This window comes from Meles meles, chromosome 7, assembly GCF_922984935.1.
Source record: "Meles meles chromosome 7, mMelMel3.1 paternal haplotype, whole genome shotgun sequence".
In the NCBI taxonomy this organism is placed as follows: domain Eukaryota; kingdom Metazoa; phylum Chordata; class Mammalia; order Carnivora; family Mustelidae; genus Meles; species Meles meles.
The window spans coordinates 7,715,335-7,734,732 of record NC_060072.1 but is presented as its reverse complement, the minus strand read 5'-3'; the positions used below and the strand labels follow the sequence as shown (position 1 = coordinate 7,734,732).

Genomic DNA, 19,398 nt, shown 5'->3' with positions numbered 1-19,398 from the left:
AGAAAGAAATTTCCACTCTCAATATTGAACTAAATACTGCAATCTATAGGCACTTCATTGTTCCTTTCTATGACTCCCACCAAATTAGATTTATAAATGAAAAACCTGTCATTTTGTTACAGGGACGAGAATTAAGTTACAGGAACCCAAAGAGCTATTCTCAAATGACCAGAGTTTGCTTCTTGGGTGGCTTGAAAGGCCTAAATTCACCCCTAGCCGCACAATAAAAGTCCAACCACCTTCACACGTGCTATGAGTCAAAAGTAAAGGTTGACATGGGGCACTCGGTTTTCTCAGAGGTTGTTTATTTGATCCATTAGTCCAACTTTCCTTTGAGAAAAATCTTTGTCTTGGTTTCTATCACTGAAACCAGTCACAGCTTCTGTTGAGTCAGGGGCGCTAAGGTCTCTCAAACTTCAATGTGAGTGTGAATCACCCGGGGATCTTGTTAAACTGCAGACAATGATTCAGAAGGTCTGGGACCGCGTGCCCAGCAAGCTTTGAGGTGATGTCAGTGCTGCTGCTGGATGCATACACTTTGAGTAGTAGGACAGTAAGAAATGTTTCCAAATAGAAATAACCTTAATCAGATGTTTATTCTTGAAAGAGAGAGCCTCCACCAGGACTCTGTAAAGGGAGAGAATATTCCAGAGCCTAAACAAGGTACCTGCTCCTTCTCCCTTTTCTATGATTTTTACGAGCGGCTCTAAACCCAATATGGTACCTGAACAAAGGGCAACTTTTTAAAATGTCTTTTGTGTTGACAGTTTATTATTGGGGCTTGACTTGATGGGGCTTCTATGGATGAACATAAAAACTTCAAGCCTTTTGTAATGCAAGGGGTGATTCAAAATAAATATTTTTAATGTCAAATACTAATGAATAAGTAATGTTCACAAATAGTGTATGAGAATCACTTGGGATTAGTCATTTTCATTTCTCCCACAAAATAAATAGCTCATGTAGTAAAGAAGACGCCATTCCTTAAGCAGGAGGAAAACGCAACAAAAATAGTCATGCCTGTGGCACAATCACAGTATTTTTAGTGAGGAAAATACCAAGATTAAAACATAAAAATATGAGGAGAATTATATGATATTAAATGTGTCCCTAGAATCTGGGGGGAGAGTTCAGAGGAAAAGAACAGCTGGTAAATTTAAGAAAGATTTTAACTGGAAAAGATTACACATGAGAGCAACAGTCCATTCGCCTTAAGAAAAACAATAAACACCCACGAACTTTCATTTTCAGGTTTTCAATAACTTTTTTGTGTGTTTTGTTTTTTGTTTTTTGTTTTTTTTTGGTATGACCATTAGACTAACCTCCCCCACAAAATTCAACCAACCATAATAAAAATTAAGTTGTGGACAGGTCCGGCTGGCTATATCCCATGTTTACCCTTTGATGCTTCTCCAGCCAATGACGGTAAAATTCATGGTCTACACAGCAAGAGTAAAAAGAGAATCACTTCCCTTCACACAGAAGGAACCCCCCGTCTGAAGCATCTTTCTGCACTTCGCAGTGTGAGGTGTCTCAGTGCTTGTGGGCACTCTTCAGCCCCATAACTGTGAAGGTAGCAGCCGTCAGTTTCTCATAAACCAGGAACATGAGAGCAGCAGTGAGGACTGTCTGCAGCAGTTTGGCTTCAAGGCCCTTGTAGAGTCCCATGATTCCAAAACGCCTGAAAGAAAAGAGGTTTGAAAAAAAATAACAGGTTTTCTTCATAAAAGTCAACTCCTGCATCAAAGAAGCAGGCTCTCATAGCCAATGCTTATCCCCAGGGGAATATGCTCCAACTGGATGCCTGAAACTGCGGTTAGTACTGAACCCACTATTTTTTTCCTATACATACAGAACTATTCAAAGTCTAACTTACAAATTAGGCACAAGAAGAGACTAACAATAGCTAAAAATGGAATAACAATATATTGTAATAAAAGTTATGGGAGGGGGCGTCTGGGTGGCTCAGTGGGTTAAAGCCTCTGCCTTCTGCTCAGGTCATGATCCCGGGTCCTGAGATTGAGTTCTGCATTGGGTTCTCTGCTCAGCATGGAGCCTGCTTCCTCCTCTCTGCCTGCTTCTCTGCCTACTTGTGATCTATGTCAAATGAATAAATAAAATCTTAAAAAAAAAAGTTATGGGAATGTGGTCTTCCCTCTCTCTCTAGTTTGTACGAATTGAGATGCAGCGAGGTGAACGATGCAGATATTGTGATGTGGTTAGGTCCTACTGATGTTCTGACGGTAAGTCAGAAGAATGATCATGGGCTTTCAGACTGGTTGACAGTGGACCCTTGAAACCATGGGAAGGGACACTGTGGATGAGGGGGGAATACTATATTTGCATTTTCTAAATTTTATATAAGTGGAATCACATGGTATGAATTTTTTTTTGTCTGACCTCTTTCACTTGGCACAATTATTTTGAAATTCATCTATGCTATTCTGAGTATTAGTATGTCCTTTCTTATGTGCAGTATTTCGCTATGTAGACAGATAGTCACTTGTGTGTCTACTCACCCAGTGACGGGACATTTGTATTGTTTCCGGGTTTTGACTCTTAAAAATAAAACTGCTATTAACATCTGTGTACAAGTTTTTGCACAGACATATTTCATTTCTCTTGGGTATATAACTTGAGAGCAAAGGCTAGGTCCTATGATAGCTGGATGTTTAACTTCTGAAGAAAATACCAAACTTTCCAAAATGATTGGACCATTTTATTTTCCCTCAACAGCACACAAAGTTCTGGTTGCTCCAATGCTTGCACATACTTGGTATGGTGAGCATTTAGTTTTAACTTTATGCCAGTTCTTTATCTTTGATTTTTTCTTTTATCCCAAGCATATTCTGTTTTATAATAAATTTATTTACTTTCAGTATATCTTACATCTCGGGACAGTAATAAAGTTATAGCAGCTTTTGCTTCAAAGGAAGCCCCTGACTTACTTCACACCCCTGAGATTCTCTAAATGGAATCTGTAAAAAAGTGTGAATCTCTAAATAGGGCCACTGTCAGGATAAAGTGAGATCACCCATTTGAAGCGTGGAGCTCAGGGTCTATCACAAAGCAAACACTCAAAAATGTTAGCTACTCCTACCATCAACAGCACTGCTGTCATCATTATAATAATTATCGTCACTCTAACTAACCCCCCTTTCCATGACTACTACTCTCTAATATCTGTTTATTTCTAGCTACGAGAGAGCTCACAGGGTATGCCACCGACAGCAGCACTACTATCGCAGAACAGTCTCTACACTAGGAGGCTTCCTTCTCTACAGCAGTTCTGTACATTTCTAAGTTACAAAGACCTGAAGTTTTTCCGTAACTTCCCCAAATGCCGCCCTAAAATGAGAAATGGCTGAGCACAGCACACACGGAGAGGTTTCTAGGCTGCCACCGCCAAGGCAGTAGTGCAAGTACTGATCCGGCTACTCCCCGGCAGAGATGGCTGCAGAAAGGACAGAATGTGAAGCATCTACAAAGCTCACTTTACGGCACACCTGGGCGGCTCAGTCGTTAAGCTTCTGCCTTAGGCTCAGCTCATGATCCCAGGGTCCTGGAATCGAGCCCTGCATTGAGCCCCACATTGGGCTCCCTGCTGAACGGGAAGCCTGCTTCTTTCTCTCCCACTCCCCCTGCTTGTATTCCGTCTCTCGCTGTCTCTGTCTCTGTCAAATAAATAAATAAATAAATAAATAAAAAAAGAGCTCACTTTACTCGTTGGTGAAGAAGATAGAGAACATTCCGAAGACTCCCCAGTGTTCTGTTTTCTGGGTTTAGTCTGTGACGTCCAAACTGGGGAAGAAGAAAAACAGGTGAATTTCGACCTGCGGAGGAAATTATGTTGGAGTAATGTCTTATAGTATACAGTAATAAAAACATCTGAGGGGCGCCTGGGTGGCTTAGTTGTTAAGCATCTGCCTTCAGCTCAGGTCATGATCCCAGGGTCCTGGGATGGAGCCCCGCGTTGGGAATCCCTGCTTGTCGGGGAGCCTGCTTCTCCCTCTCCCACTCCCCATGCATGTGTTCTCTCTCTCTCTCTCTCTCTCTGTGTCAAATAAATAAATAAAAATCGTTAAAAAATAATAATAAAAAACAAAAATATCCAATTATGTAGATTTCATGAATTTTCTCTTTTTTAGTGAAATAAGTGAAAATAAATATTTTTCAGGGCACCTGGGTGGCTTAGTCGATTGGGCATTCGACTTTTGGTTTTGGCTCAGGTCATTGGATCAAGCCCCATATCAGGCTCTGTGCTCAGCATAGAGTCTGATTCAGATTCTCTCCTTGTCCCTCCCCCTCTCCCATTCCCTCTGCTCTCTCTCTTAAATAAATTGAATGAATGAAGGAAGGAATAAATAAATAAATAAATAAGAAATATTTTTCAATGAAGCAAGCATGGGAATTTTTACTTCAGAGAATTATAGGGAAAAAACTACCTCAAAAGAAAACAAAAATGGCCACAATGAAGATTTAGATACTGAGAGTATGGCTTACCCTCCAGTCCTTTAGAAAGTTCTGATAAACACTAATCAGTTAGAACCACTGCAGCCTAAGCTCGTCATGTTATATGCTTACATTATAAAAGTATCAAATTTATTTATATTTGATTTATTTATTTAAATTTATATTGATTTATTTAGATGCTACCCAATTCCCTTATATTAAATACCAATTTTAAAAAGCACATCAGTAGAAACACTTTCAACAGAAGGTAATAAATTTTTTGGACTGAGATATTTTCACCATCACCACCATTTTATCTATCAATAAATACTTTGAATTTTTTCTCCAAAACAGATCATGAATCTGTCCGTGTCTTATCTCTCCTCTCCACTGCTACTACTTCTCACCTGTACCATGGAAATGGCGTCCTTTCCTGATCGCCCCCCTACCCTTATCTCTTAGCCCTAGGACCAATTCACCACAAAACAGCTACAGGAATCTTCTCAAATTGTAAATCAGATCACATTGCTCCCTAGTTTAAAGCCCTTCAAAGCCTTCCCACTCAGATGAGAATAAAATCTAAAATCCTCATCTATAGCCTTCCCTGCTACTTTTCCAATCTCATCTTGAGCCACTCTCCAGCCAGAGTGGCCTCTGTTCAGTTCTCAGTCATCACCAAGCTCTTAGCATATCATGTTCCCTCTACCTAGAATGCTCTTTGACAACTGGGTCCTTATCTACCTTTAAGTCTTGATTTTTATATACACATCCTTAGAGGAGCCCAATCCTTAATCACACTGTCTAAGAAGATCCATACCATGCCCCTCTCTACCAAATTACAGAACACACAGTTCACCTCCATGATAGCTCTTTTCTCAACTTATAATTACCTATTTATTTTGCTTATTTATCTGTCATTCTTTCCTCTCTTACCTCCATGAGGACAGGGATTATGATATTTACTTACCATGTATACCCAGCTCCTCACACAGAGTGGGTGTTTAATAAATATTTTGATGAATAAATAACTGACTGAAAAAAAAACCCAGAAATTTCAAAGTACTTCAGGAAAACTAAATCAATTCCTCCTGAATGAACTAAACAAATCAACTTCTGATTTGGTATGGTTAACCTAAACAATTCAACTTAAATGAGAAAGAAACAAGCTTATACATTCCTAAAGTCATTAAAGAACCTCCTCCCACATTTGGGTTTTCTGAGATACTATGTTACCTAAGAAATTACAAATGTAAACTTTGTTCCAAACCAAATAGGAAACCAACAGATAGACAGCCTACAATGACCAAACAAATGGAAAAATGGTATAGCTTACCGACTGACTACTTTATTGCTTTATTAACATTGCTTTAAACAGAGAAACCATGTACTTCCGAATGTGTCTGACTAAATGCAGGAAGACCGCCAGCACTCACCCTCAGAATGGACTGTACCGTCTGCATGGGATAGGTGACCGTAGTAGCAATTGCCTTGGATACTGCACCAATGATGAACACATCCAGAGAAGAAAGCTGGAAAGCAAAGAGAGAGCAAACCACATCAATCCAAATAACAGAGTGTCAGAGATTATTATCTGTTGCTTTCAAAATCAGGGATTACCTTCACTCGTTTCTTTAGAAGCTGCCGTTTTAAACTTTCATAGAACATGAACTGGATGGCAGGATTGAAGACCAACAGCAAGGAAGGAAATGTGCCATTCCATAAAGCCAAGATTCCTTCATCTCGAATGATCTGGTGAAAGGCATCTAAGCAAGAAATCAAGGACTTTTGACTACAATTCCCTAACTGGAGAACACAATGTGAATTTTGTTCAAATGTACCCAAAACACAAATCATAACAATTCTATTAAAATTTCCTTCACGCAATGACAGTCTAGGGGCATGTTCATCACGTAACTACTTCTTTTTTTTTTTTTTTTTTAAAGATTTTATTTATTTATTTGACAGGGAGAGATCACAAGTAGGCAGAGAGAAAGGGGGGAAGCAGGCTCCCTGCCGAGCAGAGAGCCCGATGCAGGGCTCGATCCCAGGTCGCCGAGACCACGAACTGAGCCGAAGGCAGAGGCTTAACCCCTGAGCCACCCAGGCGCCCAGGTAACTACTTCTTGATAATCATCAGACGCTGACAGTCACATTACTGAGAGACCAGCTTAAATTATAGGCAATTCTCGGGGCGCCTGGGTGGCTCAGTGGGTTAAAGCCTCTGCCTTCAGCTCAGGTCATAATCCCAGAGTCCTGGGATGGAGCCCCGCATCGGGCTCTCTGTCAGCAGAGAGCCTGCTTCCTCCTCTCTCTCTGCCTGCCTCTCTGCCTACTTGCGATCTCTGTCAAATAAATAAATAAATAAATCTTAAAAAAAAAATTATAGGCAATTCTTCCTGACAATCTGGCATTAGACGGTCAGGTTTTCCTAAGTAATCACCACCACCATGACTGAGAACTCTGTCTTACAGAGAATTGTGAACTTATAGCCCATGTATTTCACAGCAAAGCCCAGGACAACAATAGATAGTACCCTGGGATCCATTATTTAGGATATGGCTTCTAAGAAAACCACTATTCTCATTACAAAGATGGACACATGGGAAAGGAGAACCAGGTAACATAGTATTATTAAGCTAAAAGTCATGAGATATTAATGATAACTTTATCCAAAGACAACATTAAAAGAAATAGGTGGGGGCGCCTGGGTGGCTCAGTCACTAAACATCTGCCTTCAGCTCAGGTCATGATCCCAGCATCCTGGGATCGAGCCCCATATATCGGGCTCTCTGCTCAGCAGGGAGCCTGTTTCTCCCTCTCTAGCTCCCGCATGGTTGTATTCCATCTCTTGCTACCTCTCTCTGTCATAAATAAATAATATCTTTTAAAAAAAATAAGCAAAAAGGAACAGTGTAGATTATTCTTTAGAAATCTTGACCCCCTCCCACCAACACTCTACGAACAGCATACTTCTCCACCTCCTGACGTTGGGTTTGGCCAAGAGGATGTTAGCAAATGAGAGGCAAACAGAGGGTTTTACAACTGGAAGTGTCCTCTTGTGCTTTTGCTATCACCAAGAGAAGAGTATGTGTAGGCTGATCCCGGCCTAGATGAGTCAAATCTTTGTCAATCCACAGACACATGAGCTAAACAAATGCTTACTGTTAGATGTGGAGATTTGAGGCGGTCTGATATGCAGCATTATTGTGACAGTAAATTCCAGACACAGAGAGAAAAGAAACTCCTTAAGTATGAACTCACCCAACAAACACTTACCAATAATACCTTTGTAGTTGGTTGGTACAATGTCTTCATTCCTAAATTTTGCCCCTTGTAGTTTCAGTCTGGTGTTTACCACCCAGAGCGGAGTTGTTAGCAACACATTCACCACTCCTTTAAAAACAAAGAGAAGACAAAGGGAAAGCAAAATGTGACCTTGTAAGCTGTTCTGTCTTCTGTTAAAGCTACGTACCAACGTTTCATTTATACTTCTGCCAGTGACCTACGGGGAGACCTGAGGTAAGGTGTATCTCTGTGACAGGGTATAACACAAGCCACTACTGTTAGAAGCAATTCAAAAGCCTTTTGCTGAGAGTAGCATGGCTGGCAGCAGTATCTTTCACACTTGTGTGAAAGGAAACGATTTATTTGTCAACTTATATAGCATCCAAAGTAGCAATTTTGATCTAGCTCTAAGTATATTTTAAAAATATCAGTTTTAATAAGGCCTACTGATACATACCAAGTCCATGACAGTATCTAATGAAACACAGAATCTGCAGCTCTCACGTAAGTAGCTTACATGGTTTTAAGTGAGTATGGGTTTGGTACAATGGGTGACACGCGGGTGAAAGCGGTGACATTTGAAAGAGCTTCACCGGGGACTAGAGGCTCACAGAAGGGTTCCTCATCACTTAGGGGATTAGGAGAGGCAGGCAGCAAGCAGGGGTCATGAACCATCACAAAACATCTGAAATAGCTTCGCAAGCATCACGATCCTTACAAGCTTAAGGATGGGGATGTTGGCCCCCCAATGTTGCCTCAGAGTGGAACAATACAATGAGCCAGGTGCTTCTGTTTTGAAAACACATGATCCCAAGTTAACACCATCTTGAGATATTAAAATATTCCTCATCAGTCCTGGAATGATTAAAAAAAAAAATACCAGATAGAGTTGTAACAAAATGCCTGACACATAGTATATACTCTATAAATATTTGTTAAATAAATACTGAACAAATGAACCAATGAACAAACTCAGCAAACAACCACACATCAAGCTACCCAGCTCTAGCCAGGCTCTGAAGAACCAAGAGGCATAATCCTAAGGCAGAGAAATCTTCTTTTACTAAACATCCTTTAAAGCACAACAGCAGGAAGAATGGTGTGGTGTACGGAATCTCAAAACACACCCTTCAAAAAACACAAGTCCAACCAAAGATAAACTTGATGAAACAGCCAAGAGCTTAAAATCCTATTTTTTCGGGGCGCCTGGGTGGCTCAGTGGGTTAAGCCGCTGCCTTCGGCTCAGGTCATGATCTCAGGGTCCTGGGATCGAGTCCCGCATCGGGCTCTCTGCTCAGCGGAGAGCCTGCTTCCCTTCCTCTCTCTCTGCCTGCCTCTCTTGTGATTTCTCTCTGTCAAATAAATAAAATCTTAAAAAAAAAAAAATCCCATTTTTTCATCTGTGGTATATAGCTGCTAAAGTAAGATAATGTTACCTCTTTCTTAAGAGCATTATGAGAACCCCTTTCTTAAAATAAAAGACAATATCAAAAAATGTTATGAGCTGTATCTATTGTATTTTTAAAGTCACATATAACACATCAAAGAGTCACCTCTAGTTATGACTCACTATATTCATGCATTGTCACTTAAGGCATTGATTATAATCGGAAAAAGCCTTACCTAGAGAGTCCTGCTAGTGTCATTTTTGAAAAAGTGCCAGTGGTCAAGAGGTCAAGAGAGAAGGGTATCAACCCATGCCCACTTGCCCAGACTTTATGATGTGTTCCTATTGAACGCAACGCACACATCATTTGACAGAAAAATCAACAGCAAGAAAAAATCAGACTAGACGGTACTACTGAGCAAACTATGCATTTTTTTTTTTTTTTTTTTTTTTTTCAGATGAAGACAGGAGAGCTGAGAAACAGAGGTCACAGACTTCGGTAGCTAAAGTAGACAGGCAAAGTGCACACACCTTTCTAAACAAATGAAACATGTTGTCTATTAAACAAACTCTTTAGAAATCAAAATTCCTTTCATGCTCTATTCAAGAGGTAAGTACCCACAAAACACTTTGGAGGCAATGCAGCCTGGATTTAAGATTTAACTATCATTCAAAATTTTGCTTTCATATATATCTTTGTTTTGAGCTGAAAGACTGAGAGGATTCTAAGGACAATCTCAAGTACAAAAATGCACTGTATCATTTACAGAAGAAAATACTTAGTCCTTGTGAGAACATTCGTATTTTGAAGCTTTTCATCTGAGAAGTTTAAGTCCTTTGTTCATCCTCTAAGCCAAAATAGATGGAGAGGTATTTTTTAACCACTATAATTTTATGAGTTCTGGGAAAAGACACTCGAATATTTGAGGACCAAAACCTTACTAAAAACTTGAAACCTACATAGTGAAGCAAAAGACAGCATTCCATGGAAGAAAAACAAGCTATAAACAGTCATGATAAGGGATTCCAACTTTACAAACACATGATGGATATGACTGAAGGATAAAGAAAGTTGTCTGCTTATTTATTTGCCCATGTAGAAAGTTCTTTCAGTTCTATACTGTGGCTGTTACTTTATTCTAAGATGGGAATACTAACATTTTACTACTTAATGCAAGAAATTGTTTTTCATGGCACCTGGGTGGTTCAGTTGTTAAGCTGTTACCTTCGGCTCAGATCATGATTCCAGGGTCCTGGGATCGAGCCTCACATCAGGCTCCCTGCTCTGCGGGAAGCCTGCTTCTCCCTCTCCCACTCCCGCTGCTTGTGTTCCCTCTTTCACTGTGTCTCACTCTGTCAAATAAATAAAATCTTAAAAAAAAATTGTTTTTCTACCAATTCAAATGATTCCATTTTTGTTTTTCTTTATAAAAATCATTTATAAGAAACAGAAGCAAAATTAAGAGATGAATAGTAACTGAACACACGCACTGAAATTATGTACTGATTCAAGGAATAATTTAAACAGCTCTTCTAAAATCTTGAAAACAAAATAGTTTTATTAGCAGTGAGTCTGTTAAGGAGACAAAACAAAAAGAAGTATGCTAATCACATATGCACTTATGGGAAATCAGTGCAATGACCACTGATACAAGACAAGGGCAGATCAAGGTCATAAATCTAAACGCTTGGCTCCCTATGAAGGAATGCAACTTGATACACAATAGAAACAAACCTGCCTCACCAGATTTAAGACTGGAGGGCAGGAAAGGAATATGAACTGTCAACAATAACACCACTGGCATTCAAAAACAGTTATTGGTAAAAATCCCAATTTCACAAAAATGGCAAGTATCTTCTTCATTTAAATTTTCTGTGAGATTCGGTTCCCAAATCTCTCCCCAAGGTATCAAGCTACATGAGCTTTTTTCCCTATGAAAATATAATAAATAATAAATTCCTAAATTTCAAGCAGAACTTGAATAACAATTATACTGTTCCTAGTTCTCCTTGGAGACAATGAAACTCATTTCAACAGTGATTTTACTACATGAGAAGGCTCACAGCAGGAAAAGAAAAAGTGGTTCTAATTCAAAGAATGCATAGGTATTAAGATATGAAAACATGTTACGAGGAGAAATTTAAAACTCACAAAAGCAATTTCCAAAGAATTCCTGACTTTCAGAAAAAGAGAGAACCTATAATCAGAGAATCTCAGAATTATAAAGGACTATAACATACAATTGACCAAGGGTCTCTCAATGGTGATAACAACCAACATTTTGATTGTGGGCTGGACAATCCTTTGTTTGGGGCAGCTGGTGGGGCCTTACTGTGTATCAGACAGACAACAGAAGCTATAGAAGGATGGGGTCATTAAATGTCTTGGTATACTCAAGGAGTCACAGTTTTCCAAGAGAGGATGGGAACAGTAAAGATCAAGCTAGAAGGAAGCAGTATCACAGCAGACTGCATGTTGGGCATTTATCCTGTATACAGTGGGGGCCTTTTATGCTATGGATACCATGATTTTATCTTACATGTAAGTGGCAGACATCAAAAGGTCTGAAGCTGGGGATAACATCAGATTTGGGTTTCAGAATAGCAGTCCCCCACCATCTCTCTGATAAGACATGTAACGGACGAGGCTCACCACTGACACAGACCCACTGCACCTTTCTTTCCACATACTCAAGAAAACACTTCAGAATGTACGTGAATGAGAATGATATGCTTTTCTCAAACTTGCTTATGTCACTTGAATCTGTTATGGTAGGCAAAATTTTGTAGGTATGTGGTATGTACAAGAAAAGGCACAAAACTCCCATCAATGAACCAATATGCCTTGGCCATGTATTTTTTTAAAAAAATGAAAAAGTATGTATTTATACTTCTTAAGTTAAAATAAAATACAATGTAAGTAGTCTATTTATGATAATCCCTATGTCGTGCTCACATCGGCAGCACATATACTAAAAAAAAAAAAAAGATAATCCCTAGGTCAGCTGACTTTAAAAAACTAATTGCCCTAATATACCAGTCTAGCTGTGTTAGATATGGGGGAATCTGCTATAATTACAGATATTTAAGAGTTAGAGAGGAAACAAGCAGAGCACAGTGAGAGAGAGAATAACAACGGTGTTGTGCAGCTGGTGGAGAATGGGATGTCAGATGCTTTAACAATTAAAAAAGATACTGTACTGAGGGTTGCTGGAGAGGTAGCTGGGTGATGGACTCTAGGGAGGGTATGTGTTGTGTAAGACTGATGAATCATAGACCTGTACCCCTGAAACAAATAATACATTATATGTTAATAAAAAAAATCAATATATAATTAAATTAAAAAAGATTTCATCATATATTTCATGAATTAGTAGTTTCATGGAAAGTTACTGAGTTAGTCCTTGACAGTGAGTCATAACCTTTTAAATGTCAATACATAAAACTACAGTAATCTAAAATGTATTAAAATCAAAATATTACAAATACTTGGTCTCAGGTATTCAAGATAATACTAGAGTGCCATTTGTTGAATTATGTAAAAAGAAGGTTCCTTCTGTACAGGATAACCTTGGATTTATTCTGACTTTCGCCAAGTGAACAAATCTCAAGCTTGAATTTTTTGAGTTATGATACTGTTAGAAAGGTTATTCTAAGATAATTATCATATGATCTTCCTGATATGAGGAATTTGAAAGGCACAGTAGGGGGCCTGGGAGGTAGGGAAGGAAAAAATGAACAAAGATGGGATCTGGAGGGAGACAAACCATAAAAGACTCTTAATCTCACAAAACAACTGAGGGTTGGGGGGGCGGGTATGGAGAGGGTGGTTGGGTTATGGACATTGGGGAGGGTATGTGCTATGGTGAGTGCTGTGAAGTATATAAGCCTAACGATTCACAGACCTGTACCCCTGGGGTAAATAATACATTATATGTTAATTAAAAAGAAAAGAAAGGTTATTCTATTCTTCTAGAAAGGAAGCTGGGCAGAATTATGCGAAGTAGGTAAGTTAAGGAAGACCTCAGAAGCAACAATAGAAATGGCTATGGATATGGAAAAGAAGAAATAGATTTTAGAGATACTTAGGAGGCAGACTGATGATGGTCCTTTTTTTAAAGTAATCTCTATGCCCAAAAAAGGACTCAAACACTCAACCCTGAGACCAATCATCACATGCTCTACTGACTGAGCCAGCCAGGCATCCCTGAGACTGATGGTCCTTGATGGTCAAATGATTGTGGAGGGTAAGAGAGCACTATGCTATGATGACTCCTGGATTTCTATCCTGAGTTATTTACTTACAAATCTTTATTCATTTCCTCAGAGAATGAAATCCTGTGTGTTATACTCTATGAAAAAGTTGGCTTGGTGGGTGGTCACAAGGTACACACTTTTATTATAAAATAAATAAGTCATGGGGATGTAATGAATAGCATAGTGATTATTGTGTATTTGAAAGTTGCTAAGAGAGTAGATCTTAAAAGTTCTCACCACAGGGCCGCCTGGCTGGTTCAGTTGGTGGAGCAGGTGACTCGATCTCCAGGGTTGTGGGTTCAAGCCCCACACTGGGTGTAGAGATTACTTAAAAATAAAATCTTTTTTTTTTTTTAAGATTTTATTTATTTATTTGTCAGAGAGAGAGAGAGCGAGCACAGGCAGACAGAGTGGCAGGCAGAGTCAGAGGGAGAAGCAAGCTCCCTGCCAAGCAAGGAGCCCGATGTGGGACTCGATCCCAGGACACTGGGATCATGACCTGAGCCGAAGGCAGCTGCTTAACCAACTGAGCCACCCAGGCATCCCAAAAATAAAATCTTAAGAAAAATTCTCACCACAAGGAAAAAAATTTAACTGTGTGGTGATGGATGTTAACTATCATTTTGCAATATATACAAATACCAAATCATTATGTTGTAGACCTGAAACTAATATAATGTTATATGTCAATTATATCTCAATTAAAAAAAAAAACTTGGTACAGGTGAAAGTTAATTAGATCTTAATCTGCTTAAAACCAAAATGAGAGTATTAAGCAGAAGAAAACCTCAGAGACCAAGCCAAAAAACATCAATGGCCTCGTACTGGTAAAGAGGAAAACTTGTAGGGCATGAGTACTCTTGGCCTGGTAACTATTTTTCAATTAAATCATTTAAATTTCAAATGGACATTTACATTACTCAAATATATGGTTCCCAAAGTACTAATTTTTCAAAGAATATACCAAAAATTAATTCCACAAAACAGAATACTAAAAGTGTAACAGTTAAATCAATTAATTTAGGGGTGCCTGGGTGGCTCAGCTGGTTAACTGTCTACCTTCAGCTCAGGTCATGATCCCGGGGGCCTGAGATTGAGCCCCACATAGGGCTCCCTGCTCAGCGGGAAGCCCGCTTTTCTCGCTCCCTTTGCCACTCCCCTGCTTGTGCTCTCTCTCTAATAATTACTAAAATCTTAAAAAAAAAACAATTATTGTAATCTTTTTTTTTTTTTTTAAAAGAGACTCGGGGTGCCTGCATGGCTCAGTTGGTTAAGCATCTGACTCTTGATTTTGGCTCAGGTCATGATCTCAGGGTCGTGAGATCGAGCCCTCCTATTAGGCTCCCCGCTTAGCATGGAGTCGGCTTGGGATTCTCTCTCTCCCTCACCCCTCCCAACCCCCCACTTGCATGTTCTCTCTCTCTGTAAATAAATAAATAAATAAAATCTTTAAAAAGAGAGAGACTTTAAGCTCCGTAAGTTCTGGGACGCTGCTAAACATGGATAAAACAATCTTCTCTGGATTAAAAGACAAAAATAAGCCAGGCCAGCTCAGAAATAAACCTTTTTGTGTATATGGTCAATGATCTTCCACAAGGGTGTCAGAACCACTCAATGGGGAAAGGACATCATCAAATGGTATTAGGAAAACTGGATATCCACACACAAAAAAGAATGAAGTTGGACCTGTATCTTACATCACATATAAAAATTTATTCTAAATGGAAAAATTTTTAAATTATTCCAAATGGATTAAAGACCCAAACATAAGACCTAAAAGTATAAAACTCCTAGAAGAAAACAGAGCAGACAATGTTTTCATGTCATTAGACATAGCAATGACTTCTTGGATGTGACACCAAAAGCACAGGCAGAAAAGCAAAAATAGACAAACGGCACAAACATCAAACTTAGAATTTTTGAGAACCAAAGGACATAACCAACAGAGTAAAAGGCAATAGAGAATGGGAGAACATACCTGGAAATCATTCATCTCATAAGGGGCTAACATCCAGAATATATAAAAAATACCTACAGCTCAATGACAAAATATCAAATAACTCAATTAAAGGCAAAGGACTTGAACAGACATTTCTCCAAAGACGATATACAAGTGGCCAATAAGCATATGAAAAGATGCTCAACATCACTTCTCATCAGAGAAATGCAAATCAAACCACAGTGAAATATCACTTCACACTATCATTGTGATGGCTACTATTAAAGCAAAAACACGCAGAAAGTAACGAGAGCTGGTAAGGATGTGGAGAATTTAAAACCCCTGCCATAACTGCTATGGAAAACAGTATGGTAGTTCCTTATGAGAAAACAACAAAAACACAAAAATGAACAAAAAACAAAACACACACACAAAAAAATCCTAACATATGATCGCGCAATCTCACTTCTAGGTATATATCGAAAAGAACTGAAAACAAGGACTTGAAGAGATAAATCTGCACAACCCATGTTCATAACAGCAACTATTCGAAGTATCCAAGAGTTAGAAACAACCTAAATGTACATCAATAGATGAATGGATAAACAAAATGTGGTACATACATACAAGTAAATACTATTTAGTCTTAAAAAAAATAGAAATCCTGCTACATCCTACAACATGAATGAACCTTGAAGACATGCTGAATGAAATGAGCCAGTCACGAAAAGACAAATGCTGTACGATTCCAGTTACATAAGACATCTACAGTAGTCAGATTTAAAGAAACAGAAAGAATGGGGCTGGAGAAGGGGGTAAGGGGGAGTTGTTGTCTAGTGGTTATAGAGTTTCACATTTATAAGATGAAAATGTTTTGGAGATCTGTTTCACAATAATGTAAATAAACTTACTATTGAAGTATACACTTAAAAATCGTTAAAATAGTAAATTTTATGTTGTATGTTTTTACCAAACACACACATACACACAGAGCCAAGTCAGAAAATTAATTATATTCTTTGTAGCATTACTTTGTGCTAAAACAACTTCTTAGAAATATATGAACCACAAGATAAATATTAAAATATAAAAAATTTTATACTTAGAAAACTTTGTTACCTGCAACAAATCCAACTACTAGATCTTTTCCAGTAGTAGAACGTTGACCTTTGACCCAGACTGCTTTGAGACTATTAAAAGTGTAGAAATAGACAAAATTGGAGCAGCAGAGACTGGAGATAACTGGAAACCACCCTCGATATGGTGCCAGGCTAGAGGAAAAACACAGTAAGCAATGTAAAGATGCTGGACAAAAGCTAGTGGAAAGGGGCAAAGTCCTAGAAAAGGGTGATCATGATTCACATATTCTCAAAGTTCATTCCTACACTACAATATACTCCAAACTGTACACATATCTCACATTCTGAAAGATGTCCAAACCAAGAAATCTTTTCTACCATTAATGATACCAAAGAAACAACACACTTTCAATGACTGATTTTACTGATTTCCTCCCCTTGATTTCCTTTCGTAAATTACTGTATAAAATTAGAGATAATTTCTGCATGGCTATTAGTTAATATAGCATCATTCACATTTTATTACAGGGTTACAACATTTAAAAATGAAGTAAATATAGACATAATAAGTGTAAAAAAAAAAAAGTGATGGGAGCATGTTATTAGGGCACAGGAACCAAGCTGAAGGGGCTCCCACTCAGGACAGTTTCAACACCAACATAATATAGTATGATAATCAATTGTAAACCACCGAAAAACCAGGAATTTATGGGTCTATACTAATACTAAATAAAGCTTTTCTTCATAGACTGCTGAGAATTGCAAGAGAGGAAAATTTAAATTATTCACTGGTTAACTTGAATCTGAGAAATCATAATTAACCAATGACGACAGGTGGACAATATGGGATTCCAGATGTGATAGCCTAAGGACACAATATCACCTACGTATGACTCTGGTCAAGAATGCAGAGCCTCAGTCTAATCATAAAGAAACACAGGCAAACTTAAAGTGAGAAACATTTTATTTAAAAGAAGGGGGGGCTATATTCTTTAAAAATGTCAACATCATAGGGGTAAGAGGATTTGCTGTATGGTGTGTAACTTACTCTTAAATAATTCTGAAAAAAGTTTTGTGCTGTGTGTGTGTAATAAAGACAGGAGGGAAGGGGAGAGAGAAAGCAGGGAGAGAAGACAAGCACAACTGGGAAAATAAATGGGAAAAAGTGTTAATATAGTAGGTAGCTCTGGGTAAAGCATATATTGATATTCTTTGTACTATTTTTAGTTTTGCAACTTTTTGTGAACTTGAAATTATTTCCAAATAAAAAGTTAAAAAAAAAAAAAAGAAGCACATAATCTGAAGGCATCTGATAGGAATGAACTAAACAAGAACTTCTTTGGCTCACTGTAAAAAAACACTAAAACGTAAAACAAAGCATTGGTTTCATGGAAGACTCTATGATCAAGAATCAAAATGGCCAACTACAAAACTTTAAGGAGATGAAAACAATCATGTACTTACAAGTCAGGCAATTACAGATTCACAACTACTGTAAGGCTACAAGAATGGAAAGAGAGTTGAGGGCAGGTGTGCAAGGAGCCCAGCAATCTCCTAATGGGCTGCTTTGTCTAGCAAAGATGGGCAAGGTGGTACTCACAGGCCTTCTTCCTTAATGATCTCCAGGAGGACCATGTGTGTAGTTTTGGACTTTCTTTTCTCATCAACTATAACATAAAAGAATATACATTTTAACTAAATCCTTTGAGAATTATTATCTTCAGCATGGACAAGTTTCACTGAAATGCCTTATACCTCACCTGAGCAATCTCCCACCCTATTATTTGAGCTCCCTAACTTGCCTCAGAACTTACCAATCCTTCTTGCTCCTATTGTTAAATTCCCAACTGTGGTTTCCGCGGGTTTCATCTGTTATTCATGAGCCACAAAGCATTTTAATTCAAATGCCTAATTCCCAAAGCAAAAGCTTTAACAGGAATCTTGTATTTTATAGGGCTTTCTTGTTTTGAGGGTTTTTTTCCAGAGTTACATATTCTCATTTTTATCTTAACATCTTATAAAGTAGAGGAAACGAATCACCATCTTCCTGTTAGTGGAGAGGCCAGACACAAAAGTTGGGAAGGACACATGTAGCTGGCAGCAGAGCCAGGATTAAAACTCAGGTTTTCAAAGTTTTAGGCTTTTGTTCTATTTCTTAATCTAAAAAATAAAGGTCTCAGAAGGATGAGAACTGGGGTGCCTGACTGGCTCAGTTGGTAGAACATGTGACTCTTGATATCAGGGTCGTAAGTTTGAGCCCCACCTTGGGCATAGAACTTACTTAAAACTAAAAAAAGGATGAGAGCTCTGCTTTTCTTGGCATTCTCACTGAAAAATCACAAAACCTCAATTAACTTCACATTTCCTACCCACGCTTGGAGAACATTTTGAAAACCTAAGAATGTGGAAATAGAACAATTTCCTAAGAATTAAAATTGATACCTATACGGTTTGTGGGATGGTGAACAGGAAACTCCTACAGAAGGCAATCTGGCCATAGCTATCAAAATTACAAATAGGCTTACCCTTTGATCCAGCAATCTCACTTCTGGGAATTTATCCCATAGAACTTACAGAAACAAAGCAGCATATGAACAAGTCTATTCTACAAAAGAGAAGAGGGGTGCCTGGGTGGCTCAGTCAGTTGGGCATCCAGGTCTTGGTTTTCGGCTCATGTTGTGATCTTGGGGTGGAGGATAAGGCCCCACATGGGGCTTCACATTCAGCACGGAGTCTTGTCCCTCTCCCTCTGATCCTCCCCTGATCACACACTCTCTCTCTCAAATAAATAAATCAAATCTTTTAAAAAAAGATTTGATTTAAAAAAAACGATTTTATTTATTTATTTGACAGACAGAGATCACAAGTAGGCAGAGAGGGAGGCACGGGGTGGTGGGGGGAGGGATGGGGAACCAGGCTCCCTGCTGAGCAGAGAGCCCATTGCAGGGCTCAATCCCAGAACCCTGGGATCATGACCTGAGCCGAAGGCAGGGGCTTTA

At 38.7% G+C, this 19,398-nt stretch overlaps 1 protein-coding gene across 1 annotated transcript in view; it reads right to left on the bottom strand.

The window, feature by feature from the left end:
- Positions 1–846: 846 nt before the first annotated feature.
- The window catches only part of SLC25A17 (solute carrier family 25 member 17), a 41,147-nt gene continuing 22,595 nt past the window's right edge, over positions 847–19,398 (bottom strand). Inside the window, exons 3-9 of the mRNA XM_046013133.1 lie at positions 18,000–18,066; positions 16,440–16,591; positions 7,729–7,845; positions 6,070–6,215; positions 5,886–5,981; positions 3,719–3,801; positions 847–1,681 (exon numbers count right to left, since the gene is read on the bottom strand). Of these exons, the coding sequence (XP_045869089.1) occupies positions 1,534–1,681; positions 3,719–3,801; positions 5,886–5,981; positions 6,070–6,215; positions 7,729–7,845; positions 16,440–16,591; positions 18,000–18,066 (809 nt within the window). The 3' untranslated portion in view covers positions 847–1,533. The remainder of the gene's footprint in view (positions 1,682–3,718; positions 3,802–5,885; positions 5,982–6,069; positions 6,216–7,728; positions 7,846–16,439; positions 16,592–17,999; positions 18,067–19,398) is intronic.